The 22,636-nt window shown below is 43.6% G+C and overlaps 1 protein-coding gene across 3 annotated transcripts in view; it reads right to left on the bottom strand.

The window, feature by feature from the left end:
* Positions 1 to 20,804, bottom strand: part of fam222ba (family with sequence similarity 222 member Ba) — a 30,350-nt gene extending 9,546 nt beyond the window's left edge. Inside the window, exons 1-2 of one of the 3 annotated variants that reach the window (XM_085288414.1) lie at positions 20,692 to 20,804; positions 1,327 to 1,454 (exon numbers count right to left, since the gene is read on the bottom strand). In XM_085288414.1, the coding sequence (XP_085144540.1) occupies positions 1,327 to 1,408 (82 nt within the window). In that variant the 5' untranslated portion in view covers positions 1,409 to 1,454; positions 20,692 to 20,804. The other 2 variants (XM_085288416.1, XM_085288415.1) reach the window with 2 other exon arrangements.
* Between the last annotated feature and the right edge of the window lie 1,832 nt (positions 20,805 to 22,636).

Genomic DNA, 22,636 nt, shown 5'->3' with positions numbered 1-22,636 from the left:
ATGAGAAAATGATAAGAAAAAAAAAAAAAAAAAAAAGAGGACTGGAATTACACTTCTAGGAATGGCCGTGGCTGTGGGAAGCACACTCCATCACCTAAATGGATTACAGTCCTGAGCAGAAAAAACAAATTGAGCTCCAGTTGTCTTAGTGTGTCACATAAAGGAAGAGCAGGGAAAGAGTCTGGCTGATGGCTGTACCATGTCACAAGCCTGCCTGAGTGAGGCAACAGACGCTGGCACTTAGCAGACTCCCTCGCGCTTGCCGATCTCCTGGGGGTTGGCTGATTACTGTGATTCTGAAATTACAGTCTTGATGAGCTGGAGCATTTTACAAAAAAAAAGAAAAAGAAAAAAAAAGGGCAGTAGAAATGGGTCACGCCTGGAGCTGAGCTCAGGGAGGAGACAGGAGGAAAAGGAGACCAAGACGTTTTGTGTAAATAAAGCTGACCAAAAGTATTGAGCATAATGTCTCAGACGTGACTGATCTGCTGGGTATAAAAAACTAACTGAAGATGAAACAAAAGGCAAGTATGACTGTGACCTGGCATCAAATGGACAAACTGTGCAATTCATAACAAAATGTGAATATATTTACTCTTAAAAACAAAGAACGGTAATCTACTGTTTCTTTGTGTATTTTTCTCCTTCATCATCACTTGTCAGAGCCTCTGAAGTCTACGCTCTCGCTGGCATTTGCTGACTTCGACTCTCCATTTGTGCTGCTGACACCCAAAAGTGTCCAAGTTTTTCAGCAGTTGTAAAATTCAAACACATTGAATTCAGCGGGCCGGCACTGACTACTCTGCTGTTAAACCGGGCCAGCAGATTGCTTCTTAAATTCACCCACATTACAAGATCATCGGGGCAAAACCACTCAGCCGCAATCTGTCTGCAAGTCTGACAGTAACTGACTCTTCCTGATGGTGAAAAGTAGCTGAGATGCTCATGTTCAAACACATGCAATGTTGCAGTGAGCACACAGGACCACACTCTTGTGACAGACAGATCCTCAGGGGCGATGAGAGAGGGAGGGAGTCGGTTTGCCTTTCATCAGCAAATTAATGGTGCGGTTCATCTTAATTTCCCTTGAAGACAGATCTATGGTCCTGGAGCACTAAAATATTCTCTCTCACTCTCACTCTTTCTGGTTTTAACACAGAGCTGCAGAAGAGATCCAGGCCAGGGTTGGCATGGGGATCTAATGTGGGGCGGCCAGCAGGATTGTAACAGCTTGGTTTGCTGTGTGGGATGATGGTGGTGGTGGTGGTGGTGGTGGTGGTGGTGGTAGTTAACAGTGTGCATGTGTGTCCCGAGAGCAGTACTTACATTTCTGAAGTCCAGTGTTCATCTGCGTGTGGGGGAGAAGCTGGAGGGGGAGGTCACCTGGCCCTGGCAGACAGGCCAGCATTTCACACAGACACTAATGCAACATGGGACACACACTTCTCCTCACACTGTGGAGAGAAAAAGAGAGGGAGAGGTCAGACATAACTCCAAGGCAGCACATGGTGCCTGTCGATGCAGAGGCTGGGTGCAGGCAAATAGAACTCAGTAGCAAGTCCCCTGAGGCACGGGGCTGAGGGAGACATAGTTACCTTTCAATTAGAAACTGATTCACACCTGGAGCATCGGGTAAGGTGACATTTGATGCCAATAACAACTTCAATTAAACATCAAACAGCTGAAGTAAAACGGGCAGGCTGGGCCTGAGGGACTGGCAGCTTTAAATCGACTCAGTCCCTCCTCCTACTCGACTTGCATGTTAGTCACCTAGTTGGACCCCGCTACCCACACTTTAATTCTCTGCCACTATCAGACCGTGGCAGAGGAAATTAATGACTCCTGTATACCCAAAAAGAACACACTCAAGAGGCCTGGCTCTGACAAGTTAGTGCGTCTCTGATCGATACTGCAGTCCTCCAGACCTCAAAGAGGCCCTTATTTCGGGGACATTAAACAATGGAGTCAGCTAGGGACGGGTGGAAAGAAATGAATAAACATGGCTACGGCTCCCATAAATGTCTGCCACTTTGTGCAATAATTTGATGTAACAGTGAGGGAGAAAACGTTAGCCATGCTCCACTTGGCTTACTGCTGTATTCAAAAACACCACAGATGCTTGCTTAATCAGCACTGAAGAACAGTCAGGGAGCAAATTAAGTCTACAGAGTCCGTGCCCTCCCAGTTTGCCGTGTGGCATCAGAGGAGGGTGGCAAGTGAGCGCAGACAAACAAGCGTCTATGAGAGAGGCAATTACCCACATAACAACCTTGCCATGCCTGTCTGCCGCAGGGTGATGGCTTAAAAGTGTCTTCCCCCCTGCGGGGAGAAGAGACAAGTGGAGGAAAGAGTGACAAAGCGAGAGAGAAAGGTGAAAAGGAAGAAAGAAGGGTACCGGGTTTAGGGTGATAGTAGAGGGGTGGCGGGGGCTGAACTTGCTTTAAAAAGCAGGAGCTCAAAAAGGTCAGGATGACAGCTCATTTAAATCCTCCCAGCAAGAAGTAGAGACACCCCCCCCCCCAAAAAAAAAAAACAAAACAAAAAAACAAGCCTTAATGAAGCTGCCAGTTCTACACAGACACCTGAGGGGATTGCACCTTAGGGTGCTGCATGGGGAGGGGGCAGTTCTGAGATGGATCTGAGGATTTCGGGGGTGTTCTGCCGCACTGACACTGCGTCACCTTTTCTGTTGCTTGGCCTCTGCTCCCACTCCTCTCATCCTCCTCCCCTTTCCTGTGCCTTCTGATTTACAGCCTGGACTGCCATATGGCTGCAATCCCTGCCCTCAATTCAGCGTGTCACCATGCATTAACTTTAATTGGGTTGATATGTTATTCTTTTCCCTCTGGCCTTGGAAGGATTTTAGGTACATGGTGCCTTGATGTCAGCAGGCAAGATTTCCAGCCCTCTCTCATTTATCAGGATGCCAAGATTTCACAGAAAGATAACAGCAATCTCTTTGACAACAGGCAGGTTTGGTGTGGAGGAAAGCTAAATATCAAATACAGCAGTGTCTTTGTTAGGAGGGTTTCAAAAGCAGAACGGTGGCAGCAGAGTGAAATGATGTTGGGGAAAACAAAACAAAACCGAGCACATAACTGTCCGTTAATTTGTTGTAAGAACACACACAACACACTACATGCAAAAAAACCCAACCACCCAACAGGCCACCCCCTTCCTGCCTCCCCCACAGCGCCCCTGAATGTCAGAAAAGTGTGCAGTGGGGAGTGCAGAAACAAAGGTCAGCCTATGGTAATGCCCAAGCTGACGCTCTGCTTTGTAGCGCAGAGCAGGCGGACATGAAACCCGACAGACAGAAGCCTGACGTTTACTGACTTGCCTTTCAGCACCACTGCCACAGTGACTTCAAATATACATCACACGCCAAACAGTGGCACTTTCTACAAAGGCGCACACCCCCATGGAGGCTTTCTTTTTTTCCCCCCCTCCCAACACTCAGACTATTTGTATCAGAAGCGGCACGAATACACCTGACAGAGTGTCAGATCCAGACAGGGACCAAGCTCGCGATAGTTGGAGGTGCCTCTCTGCAGGATGTAATTGGACACATGACTCGGTCGCCTGCTGGCTGTCCAAATTGCCCTGTAACTACCAGGGGGTTTAGCCTACTCTAAACAGGGAGCTTGACCCTCAAGCTGCCCATCCATTCAGGTAAATATCTACCCTAATCACCTAATAGTCCTTGTCATACAGAGACAAGCCCCTCCTGTTATAAGTGGAAACACAGTTGCGTATAAGGAGGCCCAGCCAAGCCAGCTGGGAAGGCCTGTGGAGCAGGGATTGGCTTGGTGGAGTTTAGCCAGGCGTCTCACACTATCAGCCCCGTGCAGACAGACACTACGGGGTTCTCAAAGTATTAGGGGGGGGCCGTGACTCGGCAAGTCTCCACCAGCTACTTATAGAACTGTAATAAAGCGTGTGAATAACTGTGCGGCTTTCATTATAGACAAATAAAGGCAAGAAGACAAATCAGGACTTGAGCAAGTGATGCGCATGGCTTGTGTCATGTGTCAAATTGCTCCCATAAAAGCTGACCTATATTTTCTTTTCATTCCTCACTGGGGAAGGAGAAATAGAAAGCCATCTGAAAGTTTGAAAAAAAAAAAAGATTACAGAGAAGTGAAGGAGGAAGAGGATAGATGGAAGCCATTTAGGAAATGAGACCAGCTGACTGCATTTATGTGCTGATTGTTTTGATCAATATCCTCTCCATCAACTATAATCTGCATTTGTTAGAAATTTGGAAATAGCATCAGGCTAATTGCATAGCATATTAAAATGGGGGGAGGGGGGGGGTCACAGAAAATAAGCTAATTAGAAGCAGACATCTACAATATTTGTGCAGAAATACAATGAAGGAGGGGGAAGGTCGGGGAAATAAGGTGAGAAAGCATGTTTGGATGCTGGTATTATATTAGCAGTTTTTCTATACCAATTATGAGCAAAAGCAATTAGGAGAGCCTAGTCACCATGTTGTACATGGCTTGCGCTAACAGCTGAAGAAGAGAGTGGTGGAGAAAGCAGGCTGCTGTTATTTTAATTGCATGTTTACCCCCAGGTTATGGGTCTGAAATAGAGCCAAGAAAAAAAAATGTTGCAGCAGGAATTCAATGCAACTTCACTGTGTTGATTCTCTCAGGGACAGAAAGAGTGAAATTACTTTTCTTTGCAAGCTGAGTCTGAATAGGAGGTAAAGAAAGAAGAAAAAAAGAGAGCAGGAAGATGAGAACAGCTTTTTACCCTTGAATACCAAACCAGAGTATTCTGTCAAAAGAAAGGGGAAAAAGCCTTGGCTCTTGAGCACGGTGGGAAGAAATAACACTTTGGTATGGCCTTCATTAGCCCATCAGGCTGCACAAACAACAGAGGCAGGAAGGATTGCTGTTGCTAGCTGAGGGACACGGGCGTGTTAGGCTATGACAGGCTGGTTTCACAGTTTCACACAATGGATCCTGATGACTCCAGCACATCCCGAGGCGTTCGGGATGGGCCGTTTGCTTTTCAGTTAGCAGAGATCCCCTCATCAACCCCGAGTGTTATCTCGCCAAAAGAGAAAGGGCGAGAGAGTGGGAGATAGCTCTGATCACGAGCAGAGGGTTAAAAAAAAAAAAAAAAAGAAAAAAGAAAAGAAAGAAGAAGAAGCAGAAGAGAAGACAGCCAACCCAAACTCAACTTGCACACAAATTGAGAGTCTGTAAAGTAGTGGTTTCCAAGTTGCAAGAGTGTGTCAGGGATAAATCTGTCAAGTAAGGAAACTGCTGCAATACTGTGGGAGAGAGGAAGACAGCTACTTGAAGATGCTCTTCTTTAGAGGGAGGGAGGGGTTTGTGAAACAACTGGGAGACGGTATGAATGCTCAGTAACTAACTGATGAAAGAGTGACAGTTCCCCGAGGTGAGACGGTGGATGTGGAGCGGAGAGAGGCAGCATGCCCCTAGAATACTGCACAGTCCACAGTTGGATTGGCTAAATCTTTGCATAGGTGTCAGATATGGAGGGTTGGTTTCAGGATGAGAACACAGACTCTTAGAGAAGTTGTGCACCATGAAACTGAGAAAAGGACAGTAACCCTGACAGTAAGAGGCCTCTTCTCTTATCAGGCTGACCCCATTTGTCCTGTTTTGTATTTGCATCAGTAGTTCGTAGCCTCTTGGATGATGACCACGGCTCGTCACAGTGGAGATGATGACAGCGACATGGTAGCGAGATGAGAGAATGAAAACGTATCCGCCTGCAAGTGTCCTGGTCTAGCTAGGATATGTATGCCACAGCTATGTCATGGTCATTACCCATCCACCACATAACTGCTGCAAGGACAGCCAGCCAAAGTCCGTTCTTCAACTTGGGGTCAGTTTCACTAACAGCCACTTAAGCCTGCTTGGCTTCCCCAAGAGCTCTACAAAAGTGGAAGGTAGAGCTAAGTGTGCTCAGCCACGTCAAGGCTGGCCAAGGTCAGACGGGCAGACAGAAAGTGCTGGCAGCGGTGCATGCATGGCGTCATGAATGCCAAAATGCTGGGGCCCCTGACTGCGCCGTTTGACAGACATGTTTACACCTGATAGAAAATGCAGTGTGGATGGCCTGCCAAAACAGAGGGGAACCAAAGTGAGGGGTGCCAGCCTAGTTATTTATTTATCTGCAGCAAATCCATCGAGAGCACAGCCAGAAGCTGGGCATGCCTCAGTGAGGAAAGAGCCAGCCTATTCTCAGACATGACTCTTAAAACACTTGAGGGAGGGGAAAAAAAGACCTGACATACAGTAAAAGAAGAGGAAAGCAAAGATTTCATAAAGCAACACTGGAGATTGGAATTGATTTCCTAACTGTTTTAATTCAGCTCAGAGGAGTTCTGATTGGCACGTATTACTGAGAGGCTGTTCAAAAGTCACTCGTGATAAGGTTCAAATACTGGCCACGTCTTTGCTCGGTGCTGCAATTACCATTTGACTTGATCGCTTGGAAGCAAATGTAAAAAGGAAGTACGAGTGCTACCAGAGTGAGGCTGTAGCATCTTGACAATAGTCCTAAATAAAGAAGAAGAAAAGTTTAAGAATCATAGCTGCAAGAACTCCAATGCTAATCCAGCCTTCTGGTAACCATCAGATCACACAACCAGATACAGCGCTCACACAAACACACCATTATCATCGCCGCTCTTTTCATCTCCTCACTGGTGCCACCACATCTGTGTTATCTTCACATATCCTCACATCACACCAGACAACAATGTGCTGAGTCACATGTTACACTGTGGGCTTTGGTACCGGACTGGAATATTATGGTTAGACACCAACACTAACTAGAGTAGAATGCAGTATTGTGTATTGTGAGTGTGTGCTTGTTGTGGTATGTGCAGCAAGTGATAGAAATCACCAGACCTGAGGCAGCTGTTTTTTTCAAGCTGCTTGCTTTGTATGTGGCTCTGTAACAAATTGCACAGTTGTCTTAGAAGCAGGATAAAGTAATGCGATATACTGCAATTAGACTCAGTGTACAAAACAATTATATTGATGCACAAAAATAACAAGCCCGACAATGAACTTGTCCCAACACGCACAAATGAAAATGCACGTCAGCAAGGAAATTGGGCCATTTGGCCTCAATACCTACCTCAAAATATCTCAAAGGATTGACTTCCATACTTAGCCTCACAAGTAAAGCTACACGAAGTACTCTGATGGTCAGAAATCTGAGAATGGAACGTCTCATCCTTAACTTTTCCCATCTTACAGCTATAAACCAAAAAAAGGAGGGACCTACTAAACAATATTCAGCCAGCAGGAGGAGGATGGTCAGTGTGGAAGAATTTGACATTAAAGGATCAGGCGATGCTACCTATTTGACTGCAAGTCAGCCAGGCCCTCTAGCTGGTTAGTGGGGGGAAATAACTCCAGTTAGTGGGAAATAACTTAATGTGCCGAGAGCTAAGCAAGGCAGCATTGTTCCAGCTGGTGGAAAAGGGGGGAAATGAAGATGGAGTGGTTTGATTTCATTTGTTAGCAGGTGCATCCATTTTGTGTTCTTCCCCACCTCTCCTCTCTCAGTCAAAGCGCTTATCAGAAATTGGACACCCCAGTGACAAATTGAGCCTGCGATTAAAGGCAGAAAGAGGAAAGCTTTGTTAAGTGCTGCTGATTGGGATCCCAGGCTGCCCTCACACATGTGAGGTGTGTGTGTGTGTGCGTTTGTGCATCCATGTATGCTTGGTACAGAGCCAGGGGCAGAGCTGACACCACCACCACCTCTTCTCCCATTTTCCCCACTCTCCAGGTGTTCCCACGGCTTACATTTCTGCTCTGAGTAGACAGCAAACAAAACCAAATCAATGCAGCTGTTCACCCAGCTCTCACTCTCTCCTGCTCTCTCTCTCTCTCTCTCACATACACAACATGTAAAGAAAACGACATACACACACATACATATGCACTAGTGACTTCCCCCTGTAGGAATAATGACCTCCTCTGTATATCCACTGCCTTATTATTGACATGTATGCTGTGTTTAAGAGAGGGAAAAAAAGTTAAGTCTCTGTGTGTTTGTCCCACTCAGACCCATATTATTGACCCAGTATTAACCAGCTCTGGCCTGTTTGCAAGGGCTGAACTGATTTAGTGGGGGTGCAGGGTCAGAGCAGCTCTGCTTAGCAGAACTGTGTAAGCGCTGACTCTCACAAATCATCCTAAAAGGGCTTAACACACAAAAACAGCTTCCAGTGTTACACAGGCCTGCTGTGAGAGATTTATCCACTGTGCCATTATACTAACTGGCCTCTCTCCCATATGAGCTGTATAGACACCAGTACAAACACATAAAGAAAGAACTTTAATTAGACGTATGCCTGATCCAACTCTGCGGGAAAACTCACGTCAACAATTCTGCTTTAATGCCCTCCATTACAACTGTGTTTACCAGAATTCTTCCTATTTAATGCCGTCGCATTTCTCACATGCTTGGTTTAGATAACTTAAAGTCTTAAGTGTGGCTTGTGAAACACTTGTGAGCACCAAGTGGTGAAAGAATATCAGTAATTTTAAAAATCTAGATGCTTCAATAACTCAGGGCCATGCTGCAATTAATAAACACTGACCTCTAAAAGAATTTTAGTGAACTAGCGCTTCATCTTAAACTCTGGTATGTTGTATGCTGTTTAATTGCTTATTGGTTTATAAAAGGCAATGTGTGGAAAACACTGCAACATGTTTCAGCTTTTAAAGCCAGAAAATGCAGGTTTTTACCGTCCACTTGTTCAGCTGGTAAAAATAGATTAAAGAGTTGCAGGTCTGGTGGCGACGACCAGATCTGTTGTCATACACGTCAAAAACAGATAGCCATTTCCCTGTTATAAACAACATTGTATATGTATTCAGTAAAGGCTAATCTACGTCCCTCCAGTGTCTATTAAAGGTTGGGAAGGTCAGCCGCCTCCATAGCAGCTCTAACATTCAGCCTGGCCTTCCAGCGATGCTGAACCCAGCCCTTCTCGTATCTGGTGGTCATCTGAGAGAGGACAAAAAAAAAAGAAGGCAAATGCAGCTCTTTCTCCAGTGGACAGCACTGTATGAGAGGTGCTTCTTTTGCCCCTGGCAACACACAAGACATTTGCAGGTTTCTTTCATCTCCAGAGTTTATGTGCGTGCCTCTCCACCCCAGCTCTTTCCCCAGCACACAACAGCTCGGGGTATCGGGCAGCCAGCCGGTGACTCTGTGGAGAGCCAGGCAAATACAGGCCCAGTATGGCAAACATATCACCTCTGTGTCTGCATGGGAACATCTGGCCCTCCCAGGCTGTGAGGGCCCCTCCGTCTGCCTGTCTGACAGTGAGCCTACACACACTCTGTTGGTGTATACTGGTGTTGTCATGGCTCCACAGTTTTTACTCCTACACAGGTACTGGTTTATTATACAAACAATCAACAATCTCTACAATACCAAAGCAAACAGGCTAAATGTCATAATCAAACACAGGACTATTTTATGAATATTAAATTAAATCACTGAGCAGCTTTAATTCAGAATTTGAACACAGCCAGATACTGAAGTTAATACTGTTTTGCACAGACAAATGTGTTTATTTTGCAAGTGAATTGCAAAATTCAGCTGCAAAAGAAACCGTTAACTGCTACATGCAACCATTAGTTTGCTCTTTTCTGTGATGAAAAGAAGCAGATTTAACTTACCTTCTAACCATTTCAGACAGTTCTGACAGAGATTATAAATAAATAAAAGGCCAATTAATCATGAAAATGGTTGATATTTATCTGTGATTTTAAGCTGGTTAAATGTTCCAAGATTTCGCAATGAAGACAAAAATATTTTAAAGCCATTAAATAATGTTTTACGATGGAGATTTCTTCATTTCCCCTAGCACAGATCAGTAAATCACAACAAAAACATGACAAATAAATTGAAAACTGGTAAACATTGGCATTGGCTTCTGAAGCTTAAAATATTTAAGTATACTCCTGTAGCAGTGACATAGGGTCATGTGAGTAACAGAGTTAACCCAGCTGATTAAAACTCCTTTTCCTGTCCCTAGCTCCCCCTCTCTCCCTGTCTTGCATCATGCCTGCTCATACAGATCTCCTGTGGCCGTGCAATGATTCAAGACTGATGAGGCGTGCTCAAAGGTCTATGCCACTGAACACAGCATTAATGCACCCAGCAGCAAATTTTTTGCCATCGACCCCAGTTCCCTGCAATAAGGACAGAGCCATCAATCAGGCAGAGATAGCAGACACCAGACACGGGCTGATGAAGTAGGGGACTTTGGAGCTAATGACAAATGGATCTCTCAGATATGGTCGCAGTATAGTATGACAATCCACCGAGAACACTTGACCTTTAGCAAAACCCTCAGCCACTTTTTGCTAACATCATGCAAACTGCTAAGAAGGTTAAAAAAGTGTTGTTGTTGTGTGAGAACTCTGGGGTCCAGCTGAGTCTCAGCCCGGTCACTGTCAGAGCTACTTCTCACTGGCCCAGCCCTCCTTTTTTCTCACACCAAAGCTCTGGGAGTGACCTTCAACAGGCATGCTTGTCCTGCTAATTGGGGTCTCTACAGAGCACAGCAATCCACCCCCCACACTGCACTGGAGGACGAATTGTGGGACAGAGGAAGCAGAGATAGGAAAGCAATGTTTTTGCGGCAGTGGTAAACAGACAAGAAAGTAAGTGTGTGTGTGTAATAATATTATATATATATATATATATATATATATATATATATATATATATATATATATATATATATATATATATATATATATATATATATTCATGCCTTTTTAATTTGTCATTTATTAAAATTATAAAGCTTTTAAATTTAATGTTGCTGAAACATCAAAATAATAATAATAAAAATAATCTATCTGATCGGGAAATCACTCATCTTTGGAAAACAGAGTTTGTTACAGAGAAATGGCTCTTTCCAAAATAAAAGCTATACTATACGCTTCTTCTGGGGCATATTCTCAGCAGCATATTACACATATCAGGTTCTGTGAAGTAGCGTAACATAAGCAGCATGGAAAGTGATAGGAAGACAGCATCTGCAGACTGTTCAAGTTTCTTTTAAGTGTTCTTTATTTTCTGGCGTTGCCTTTCAACAATTGTTTCACAAAAACATAAGAACCTGTCAGTCAAAATCTCACCTGCTTTATACAGAATTCCACTCACACCTGGATCTCATTAACCTCTACCATTGGGAAAACAGGGTAGACTAAATAACACAGTCTAGACAAAGAAACAGGAATAAAATAATTTTTCCACTTAACAAACTCATTCACCCAACTAAACAGTTTGAAAAGTCAATCTCTTCACTTCATTAGGTTATTTTAAATGAAATAAACAATTTTACACAAAAGAAACACCCCTTCATTTGGTTACACCCAATTGACATGATCAGTGACATCATATCCTATAAAATCAGGAAGTACTGGGGCGGCCCTTCCGACATACTTGTTTTACACATAGGACCTGCTCAAAGGAACAAACAGTGGTAAGTATAACCAAACTACATAAACAAATGAAAGAATCCAAATCAATTAATGATGAAGTGACATTTAGCTTTAAGTACCTTTGCACAGATGAAATGAATATAACCAATGCTACCACAAACAGACCCGGGATAGTATGTAGAGCCAAGGTTGCATGTGCTGTGTTTACATTAAAGCATTATGATAGACTATAGGATAACGGAACACAAAATAACAATATATGCAAGTGACAAATGGCAAATGAATTCTGTCCTAGCCACTTTGTCACAGGTCCACATAAGGAGAATCATGTGCTGTCTAAATGACTCGGGTAAAGTTTGTAGCATGCCTGCTTGTTGTTTTTGTCTGGTTCCACTTGACTTTGCACTAGGATGATGTCGGTGTAAATGTGCAGTCATATTCGTTGTGTTCCCGCTAGTGCCGTCAGCGTTAATCTCGTTAAAATGACATAACGCGGCAAATCTCCGTTAACACGGATTGTCCCGTGCGTGAGGCTGGACGGTGTCAACACATTAACAAGCTAACTGCGCTAACGCACTAGTTCCCACCAATTGAGCATTGCGTGGCACATCTGACATTGTTTTACTTTTGTCCATGATGCGCTTACCATCAGGGTATATATGTATATGTATATATATGAGAGAGACCTATATTTGAGTGAGTAAATCCATTTATCTCATCAATTAAAACTGTGAAATAACATGATATCAGAAAAAATGCAATATGAATGGGCCAACAGGGTCAGTGCTCAGCTCTCAGGAACATGGAAAAGACAGTGACACGGTTAATTTAGAGCAGGCTCAGGCTGGCTGCAGCTGTACACTCTGCGTTTGCCAACACATCATCATATCAGGGCCACTTCCTATCAGTGTGATCAGCACTCAGTTTAAAAGAGGAAAAAAAAAAAGAAGAGGGAAGAAAGCGTACAGGAAGTCATCCTGTAAAAACAAGATACAGAGAGCCCTTTATGGTGGGAAAAAGTCAGTGGACCATTTTCTCACAAAATGTTTAAGTGTAAAAGACATGTTTGTGAAGGAATTAGAAGACATGGAGTGAACCTGGTAACCATTTTAAAGCAGGTTTGTGATAGATCCAGTGAATGAGACTTTAAGCGAGAATAGCCATGAATAGAAAGGTCTGCATTTAATTTGCTAATCCATCATTCCAATTGTAGTCTGTAACAAAGGAAGAGGAGAGTGGTGGGGCATTCAGAGGCAATGGAGCATGCTGAGGGGTGCGTGTGTGGTTCTCCATGGCGCTAGAGAGGCCATGGCCCTTGGCCCTAAAAGCCTAGCCAGCACTGGGAAGAATTGGTTCTGATGAGCTCAACGCAGGCAAGACTAATCCCTTCATGTCCAAAGAATTGTTTAACTATGTTTGACTGATTAACCCAAACCCCTCGTTTCCACTTACAATCTATTTGTTCAATCAAGTCCCCTGCACTCTTCATGCTGCAGTGTGTGGGTGGTGATGGAGAGGGAGCAAAAGAACGAGGGAGAGTAACAAAGGAGGCTGCAAAACAATCCATTTGGAGGAAGCATACAGAAGTCAAAGGACAGGGTTTTTTGTTCTTCTTGCAATTCTGCAAATGCACGAGTTCCTGCAAACCAGCTGTTGCGAACATTCAAAGGTCAGAGAACTCTCGCCTTGAGAGATGTCAACTAGAAGGCCAGGAGAAGTGGTGCTAGCATACCACACTGGGATGCTGGTCTTTAGTAGCTTCCTAGGAAAAGGAAATTTAAAGGCACTCTCCCCTGCGTGGAAAAGAGGTTGCCAGGAAGATTAACCCAGCTTCCTTTTATAGCCCCTGACAAGAGGTTAAATCACACATTACACTGCCTGAAATGTCTCTTAGTAATTAGATCAAGAATATTACTCTCTCTTCTTCCCCTTGCAGAATGCAGCTGATCAAAGTCTAATGATGGTGTCAGTGCCATTGGCAGTGCTGGCTGGGTAAATCTCCCCATCGGGATGGCAATCTGTCAGGGCCGCAAGTCCTGCTAAACAGCACAGGACATGAGCACAATGGTGCTTGACACAAAATAGACTAAATGAACCGCATCCTTTACCAACAAGCCGTCCATCAGCGGTGCACCACTAAAATTCATCCCTTTGTTTGAGGTCTACAACTGTGTTTATATGTACACAATCAACTGAGTTATATAGAGAGGCTGGTGACATCTGTGGGTTTTATCCTGATAACTGTAAAACCCACGACCAGCTTATCTGCCGTCTTTCCATGCCAGAGCAGATCTAAGCAGCACCTGGTCCCTTGATGGGGTAAGCGGGCTACTGGCTATTAATTACAGAAAGCTGACACGCAGAGAAGGCAAGCCCTCGCAATGAGACCCTGGGACGTCAGATACACAGCAAGACGAATGCTTTTCTGTCACACAGCAACATGACCTGCCTCAGGACTCTTTACTGCAAGTACTTTCAAGTATGCCTTTCAAATTGTGGCCCACCCTTCTTCCTTTGCTCCCACCCTGTCTCCCCCCTCTATCTCAATCACATTCTGCGGATGTTACACTACTTCAGGGGATATTTTCTGACTAATGCAAAATGCTTGTGCAGTGGCATGATAAAAGTTGGCATTTTCCTTTTCTAATCCAATGCTTCCTTTGTAAACAACCTCCCTTTTTTTATGTGTGCGCATGTGCTCAGGGACGCGGGCAGGGGATGCAAACAAATCGCACGTAATGGTCAATTTCATTATTTGCTCTCAAACTCAATGGCCGCAAACAAAAGGGGGAAATGGCAGGAGATATGCCAATCATTTATTGTTGAAAGATGCCTGACGAAAGAGGCCCTATAAACCTGACAGCTTTTTCCTTTTGTCAGTCCTTAGCACAATCCAGCTTAAAACGGGAACCCAGACAATGGACTTCTGCAAGAGGTCTGACCCTAGTCTTAACCCCATACAGGTGGTACACATGAAGCACAGACGAAACATTGCAATGGGAGGCCTGCTCTCAGAGATCTTTTAGACAAGCACAAAGACAGCTCAATGCCACTAAAGTGAATTTGCTGAAAAGCAAATCCCCTTGAATAGATGAATGGTAAAGTCTCATTAGGTGTGGACTAAAAGCATCTGTTAAAGAGCGAGTCATGAAAAGTAAAACTTTACAACTAAATAGCAGTACCGTATTATGCTGTGAAGGCTGCTCCCTTTCAAGTGTTGTCAGAAATGCAATAGTTGTGGTTCAAAGTTTAAATAGCTCATTTTTCAAACTCTTCATATACAAGAGGGGAAAAATGATCTGAATCTGTTGAGCAAAGAGCAAACTTCATAATAAAACAGCTACATCAAGTGTGGTCTTCCAGTTCAGAAGAATAATGTGACTCTTGTCTGATTGCTGCTCAGTTGAGTCCAACTACAGAGTTGAACTATGAACTGTGATTAAAGCCAACATCCCCCTACAGAGCGACAACTGCATCTCTGCACATTCCAGGAAACTCAGCCAGCTGAACACAGCAAATACACCGGAGAGGAGGAGACATAAACAACGTAAGATAGTTTGAGAGCTCGCCGATGTTTACTGTCTCACTAAGTGCATTTCATCCCCATTGCTTTCACAGCAGCAGCGGTATTTCAGCATTCAGTACAGAGGGGCTGCTGATGCCACAGGTCTGTGTACAGAGGGCTCAGTCACAGGCTGAAGAGACTGTTTGGACAATGTAGGTGTCAGACACACTGCCTGTCTGGAATAACGATTCACTTCAGCTGCTACAAAACATCCTCTGGTTCCTTTATGGAGAAGGAAAAAAAACCCCAAAACTATCTTGACTGTTTTTAAAAGTCTAAGTGTTAAAAACTGATAAGGAATTTCTTTGTTTGAACTGGTGCGTTGCTACCAGGGAGAAAGGTCTGCATTTGCTTCAAATAGGCACTGAATGACATGCCAGAGATTAGCCTCTGAAGGTCACAGTCTTAGCCTATCCTTTCAGATGCTTTTTACAACGGAACCCCAGGCCCTTTTGAACAACAGGAAGAATGTCATCTGGTTACTTTTCAAGGCACGGAGATACCATTCACTGTGGCCAACAATGGAAGCAAACAGGACCAGAGGGTTAGGAGGTTATAAAGGACCCCATTCTAAGCACCACTCTGTCTCCAGCACGCTGCACGGACACAGAAAAAACACACCCACACACTGAGGCCCGGAGAAGTGGTGTAACTGATGATAAGCTGTGGAGGGTCATGGCAAAGCGCTGTGCACTGACCGCTCTCGACAGCTCTCTCAGCACAGCCTACGTCCCTTTCCAGCACAGAGCTTAACACCCAGACCAAGTCTCTGAGCCCCATACCCACTGTCAAAGTCATTCACTGCTTTGTCAGTTTGAAAGACAACTGTATGATACCCTAAAGTATATCCTTCAGGCAACTGTGACCTGCTCAAAATTACATAGAGGAAAAAAACAAAAAAAGTCAAGTAGATGAAGTCAGAATGGACTGACCCAGATGTAGGCCTGCAACTAAGCTTGTATTTGGGCAAAAAAGATGAAATCTAACCTTGTAACAGGAGGGGGAAAAGGGAGAATTTTAATATACCAGTGTGCTATTTTCAATGACCAGGCCTTAACAAAAATTATGCCATTATTCAGGTTGTAAAGCTTGTCCCGAAAAAGGCTCTCAGGCAACAGACAGAGCTGAAATACTTCACCAATTTAGTGTCTAATGAACCCTCTGAAATATTAAAAATAAAGCCCAATTAGCCGAGAGCATTTTACATCTCCTCCCTCTCTAATCCTCTTGTAGCTAAGCTTTATCTAATGTCTGTGCCAACTATGACACTTTGAGCTCACTCTCCCCTATATCCCCACCACTTGATATCCTCTACAGCTTCACTGCTGCTTTGTTGTGGCATTCTTTCTGACCCCACAGACTTGAGTCAGACTCTGAGCCTCCCTGTCGGTGGATAATGATGCCCTGACATGTACAGTTGGCATGGTCAGTGGAAAACTGCAGCAATAACCGTGGACATGCTAATGGCATCTATTAGGATCACTTAAGAGTGATATGGGACTCGTCTGGCGACCTCTTATTAGACAGCGCTTGGTACTAGGAGGCGGAGAGTGCCCGTGGAGGGTCAGTGATCCAACTGAGATGCCCTTCTCTTGTGCCATAAACAGATAACAGTATCTGCCCTGCTCTTCTGCTGTTCCTGTGAAGATGGAGGTGGATAAACAACCCCGTCATCTGCAATGCCTCTGACAAGCCTGATCACACAGATGCTCTCCTAGACCTAGCCCTGTTCGTCCTACTGTTGTTATTGCTGTGAATGGCACTGTGAGGCTTAGAGATTTGTCCATGATTACCCTCAAGCTGAAGACATAACAGTTTCAGAAAGCCCTTTGCTCCTTGTGTTTGTAACATCACTCCCTGGCTTAAGGGCTCGGCTTTGCTGATTATGCAAACTACCAAGCAAGAGTGGGGCTTTATTTTTCTTTTCTTTTTTTTGTTACCCTAATTGGACCTGCCAGCTAGCATGCAAATCTATGCACAAAAATGCAGCAAACAAAGAAACAAACTGTATCTTCATATGAAGGCTACTGCCTGCGGTCACTGCACAAAATAAAAGCACCCACATGAACCAAACTGAATACCATGCAAACAGCTGACCCACAGCCTCAGTCCTGCAGTTGAGTCTCTTTTCTCAGAGATATCCAGAAGTTGCCCATCATGTTGTAAACACTTGATCTGGATGTATCATGTGGCTGCAGTTCTCTATGCTGAGTCTGACCTGCGTTTGACCCACATACTGAGTCTCCTGACTTTCTCACAGAGGCTACCAAACATCTGTTCACTGTCTGAAACCAGACTCATTCAGCTGAGAAGACATTGGGTGGCCTCAGAGAGAGTTTCTCCAAGTGGTGGGTGGCTGAGTGGGTGAGTGTGGGCTGACAGCTGCCCTGGTGATGGGAGGACTGAAAGGTGGAGCTGGCGGAAAGATCAATGGTACCTAGGAAATCTCAGTCCTTCTGCCTGGCACCTGGGTAGAGGGGCAGCCTTATTTAGCAAATGGAACTAGTCAACAAATCATTCTCATCTAAAATGATCAGGTGTGGAAAATAGAAAATATGCTGGGCATAAAATTCACTGACAACACCTGTGAGCGATTAAACATACACAGGACCCTGCAGGAAAAGAAAAAAAAGAAAGGTACACATGTATTGCACTGGGGGAAGAGCACACGGTTACACATTTCCATTTCAAGTACAGTCTCTAAAATGCTACATCAAATCACTGGCTTTGAATGAGCATCAGCCAAGAGGCTCATTCCGGCACAGAAAAATCATTGCATCAAAAATATGTTGGTTAGCTGAGCAATTTCACAGTCAACAATCAGAGGATCGGGACTCTTCCTCATCAATGTGTTTTAATGAGCTCCCCGTGAATCCCAACAACAGCTGAAACATAAAAGCTGCCTAAGTTCTCTGGTTCACTCTTTGTACCTTGTGATCTGTTATTCATAGTCTTGCTCTGAAGTCTCTCAGAAATAAAGCAGAGCTTTGATGTTATCCTCTTATTACTGCTGTCTGAAACAAGCCTAATGTTGGGAATCAGACAGTTTGGCTGTCGAATGGAGAACCTTCTGCAACACAAAACCATCTGGGCTTCAGTGTAAGGTGCTCACAATGATTGGTTTGAACCTTGTGAAGCTAGTCATCACTCACTAATATCTGCTTTGCCATGTGTTTGCAAGAACAACGTGTAAGAATAGCGTCTGGAAAACTGCGTAGGCGTGCATTACAATCACACTCGACTTATTCTAAAGCCTCTAATCATGTGTGTTCTCTACAATATGTAGCTTTTTCCCCCCCCCCCCATGCCATAGTTTTACGTCACCTGCGGGCCACAACAAACAGAGGCAATAGCAGCCAAGATGCTGCACAAGTACTTTAGAGGAAATTGCCCTCCTCTGCCCTTAGTGTAGATCAATATGTTCAAATTTGTCAGTGGCTGGCTGGGAAGGTGAAAAAAAAAAAGGGGGAAAAAAACCTTTGCTTTTCTTTCAGTTTGCCCTCAGCAAAGACTCAGGATTTGTGGTGACAGGTCAAAGAGTCAGCACATGACTCATGGGCAGAGGAGGAGAGACACTTTTGAAAAGGCATGCAGAGATCTAATTAACACATACATTCAAGTGGTATTTCAATTTGCTGGAACGCTGTAATTTTCTACAGAGCTGACCAGCGTGACATGAACGAATGAACCATGCGCTCATGACATCCAGACTTATCTGCAGCCTCTATAACTAAGAGCAAACACGTCATTTTGAGACCTAAATAGAAGCAACCACATACCCAGTGGCACACACACAGAGATATATTCACTGACATAACTGCTGTCATTAGAGGTGAACTGCATTTTACAGATGGGCAGAGGCCTTATATTAATTTGCTGTTGAGCCCCAATTAAGCTTCATTGTGCTGGGAAACATAGCATCCCAATGCAAAGAGGGTTCCTGCTACACGATAATTGCCAAAAAAAAATAAAAATAAAAAATACAGTTCTAGGGACACCCCCCGCGCCCCCCAAGTTTCCCCGACAACAAGGTCTGAAATTTAATTATCCGCTCTTTGGAAAATATAGAGGAAGAAAGCTACATTGCAAAACTGCACTTCTGGGCAAGTAATGTGAGGCTCTTGTTTGAGTAAGCGCTGGATATCACAGAGCACATCCTTCCCTCGTTGCTATAGACTAGACAGTCCCACCTTTGTCGTGGTAAAGAAGAGATAAAAGGCTTTTTTACATAACGACAGATTATTATTTTTATATATATATATATATATATATATATATATATATATATATATACACACATATATACATTTTTATTTCAAAGGGGCATGCAAATGTAGACAAAACACTTTTATTAGTTTATTTTTTTTAAATCGCTGGATATTTCACAGTTTTATCATCTTACCATGTGAAGCACAAAGCAGATAACTTCCATAGTCCGGTCAGTCATAGAACAGAAGAGTTGCCTTTTAATCAAATCCGTCACAAGCTCCATGACATTACAGACCGATTACAGCAATAAAAGCAGAGCAGCCAAAGACAACACGGACAGGCTGTGACAACATTAACATTCCGCCGTGTAAAGATTGGGCTCGGAGGGGGAGAAACGTCGATATGATCCCATTAGTTAAGTGCGCCCTTAGGATACCCGAAATTTGATCAGAGATAGACCTTTTCCTTCCAGACACGAACCATTAGACGTGCTAGCATTAAAAACAGAAGCTGTTCTCGTCCTCTGAAACTACTCCTGCACTCCTCCTCCTCCTTCTCCACCTCCTCAGCGGTCGAGGTTGTGCGGCAGGATCAGGATGAGCTCGGTGACGTCAACCTTTTGTTATCACCTTTAACACTTGCTTTTGCAGGTGGAAACACTTCCCCGTGGCGTTATGTTTAAGAGGTGCCATTTGCAGACGCGCCTGGAGAGCAAGGAGGGCGCACAGCATCTGTACAGTCGAGTGGAGACGGCCGAGACTCTAAATCTTGGCAAATGGTTGCACGCTTTCATGATTATATCGGACACTAGCCAGGGGTAGACAACTTTGAAGGTAGCAAGCAGTATAAAATAACCTAACTTGTAACTTTCATCCGCAACTGGCTTCTTATTGGAGAACCACTTACGATTTAGCTTGAGATGAGGCGCAAAACTACCTGCATCATTGTTGATGACATTTTTAATCTGTGAACATACGAGTGTGATGATGATGACGATGATACTTTAGCAGGCAAATACAGCTCAGCTTAATCCGCACTGGTGGCTGTCACATTGCACAATATAAACTAGCTAACCAGCTGAACACAACACAACATAAGCCCAGTTTGTACAGTTATCATCAGCTCTAATCGAGAATTTATGGCTTTTCCCTCTAACTAAAACATAGTTGAGTATCAGAGAGATTTAAGCCTTTGATGGGAGCTTTACAGTAGATACAGGGCCAATGCAGGAGAGCAGTACAGTTGCTATAAACCTGTATGTTACCAGTCAGCGTGCCAGCTGACTGCCCAGGCTCCTGGCTAGCTAACCTAGCCAGCCAGTCTGAAACATACACAGTCCCATTGTTGCCTTCTCAACCTTTCCTAATATTTACGCCACACTCTCAGAGGACGTCACACGGTGTCGGACAGCAGGCGTGTTATAAAGATACAACTACTTACTCTCCGTTTACCTCTGCGAAAGGCATCGTTTAGTACGTCGCCATGGTTTAAAACGGACAGATTTTCTCCCGTTGCCCTGTGCTGCCGAATCACTGCTGTCTGCGGCAGCAACTTCTGGCGCATGCGCTGTAGCTGGGACCGTTCCAGACTGCGCCGTGCGCTGAGCAGGACGCCCGAGTGGTTTAAAGGGACAGTGAACTTGAAGCGCGATTGGACGGCTGAATATTTAGACGTGAAATTAGTGAAATACATTAAAATAGTTCCTACATAGGCCAGTAAATAAATATTAGCCTTTAGCTGTCTATTTTTCTTCAGTCTAATTAGATTTGGTTAACGAGCTTTGTAGACAAAATAACAGCAGCTTCATCAGCTGTGGTAAGGTATGAAACATATTATGGACTTACATATATGACAGTGCTCCTATCTAAAGGGTACACGCGTTTACTGAATGGTTTCAGGAGTGTGAAAATGGTGTAAATCATGTGCTATGGCATTCAAGTCAAGTCAAGTCAAGTGGCTTTTATTATCATTTCAACCATGTACAGTGGTACAGTACAGAGTGAAATGAGACAGCATTCATCGGAGTTGGATTTATAATTTATTCATCACAGAAAATTGGAAATTCTTTTGTTACAGCAGTTGGAAAACTTAAACACAACCTATGTCAAAATAGCTTAAATAATCAGAATAGTGTATGGCAAAATAAAATACGACATAAACAAAAACAAACAAAATTCCCTGTAAAGTCCAAACTAATCTAAAAGCAAAGTAAATACAATAAAGTATAATGGGTACAAATCAAAATTTAAAAAACAAGTAATAATTCAATTCAATAATTAAGCAAATGATCTAAAATTCACTAAAGCAAAATCAAACAGAATTAAACACATACCTGTTAACATTAACGCAACTCAGTATATGAAAGAGGTGTCAGAGTGGAATAAAATGTAAGCTTGAGAGAGTGCAGAAACTCGGTGAAACAATGCATCAGTCCACTGAAATTGTATTGAAGGTATTTTTTCCCTTTAATCTGATACAGGTCTCTAGTTTGCAATGCTGTAAGCATCTGAACATGACGGAGACTAAAAGCTGAATCAAATGTTTTTAAGGCAGCACAAATGTTTTCAGGGATTGCTGTGAAGAGCAGCTGTCAGTCAGGGTTGAGACCCAGTGACATTAAGTACTGTGGCATGATTTCATACTCATCAATGTATATATTTTCACGTCAGTACATGTATAGGTATATACAAGGTGTATAGGTGTTATGCTTCATATTTTTGGACATGTAGCTCAAGTAAAGTTCAGTCACCCATTTGTATATTCCCTCCTAGATGTCTTGAAATTCATTTATGAATTTAAAGCATAATCCGGAAAACTTCACGAAAAGAAAACGAGTGAGCAGCCTTGAGGTGAGGATGTTTTGACCTGCCATTTAACTTCAATAATCAGTATTCTAACCTTGAATATTGAATATTGCTCATTTACCTCTAAGCTTGTTTGTGCGCATCTCTGACCAAAATTTCCTACTCATCTGGAAGAATGGCACATGACTTGCCTTGAGCATGAGCTATATTATGCTATATTCTGCTTGCATTTTGCCTCATTGTGCTGCTCACATATTGTATTATGAATCTTGTTGGGGAAGATAAAAACCCAGATAGAGGACTCCTGGTCAATAGTGTCACATGCTTTGTGATTTGATGAAAGGTTCTATTTGTGCAGCCTGATGTGTATAGCTCCCTAATCAAAGACTTATTTTTCTGTGACAACTAAAATAAATTACTCCATTACAATCGCCCACCTGCCCTCTCTGCAGTATTGATACCATTTTTATTACAAGAGAGAGACAGACCGACAACACTGAAGACCGTGGCCAGTTGTGGAAGCTTAAGAATGTGTGCTCACGGCTATGTAATGTCTTGTCACGTTGGAGCCTCCGCAAAAG

Source organism: Mchenga conophoros, linkage group LG10, assembly GCF_057382185.1.
Source record: "Mchenga conophoros isolate Kocher_MC1m ecotype Shallow Benthic linkage group LG10, M_conophoros_male_GT1.1, whole genome shotgun sequence".
NCBI lineage: Eukaryota > Metazoa > Chordata > Actinopteri > Cichliformes > Cichlidae > Mchenga > Mchenga conophoros.
This window is presented reverse-complemented; position numbering and strand designations above follow the sequence as displayed.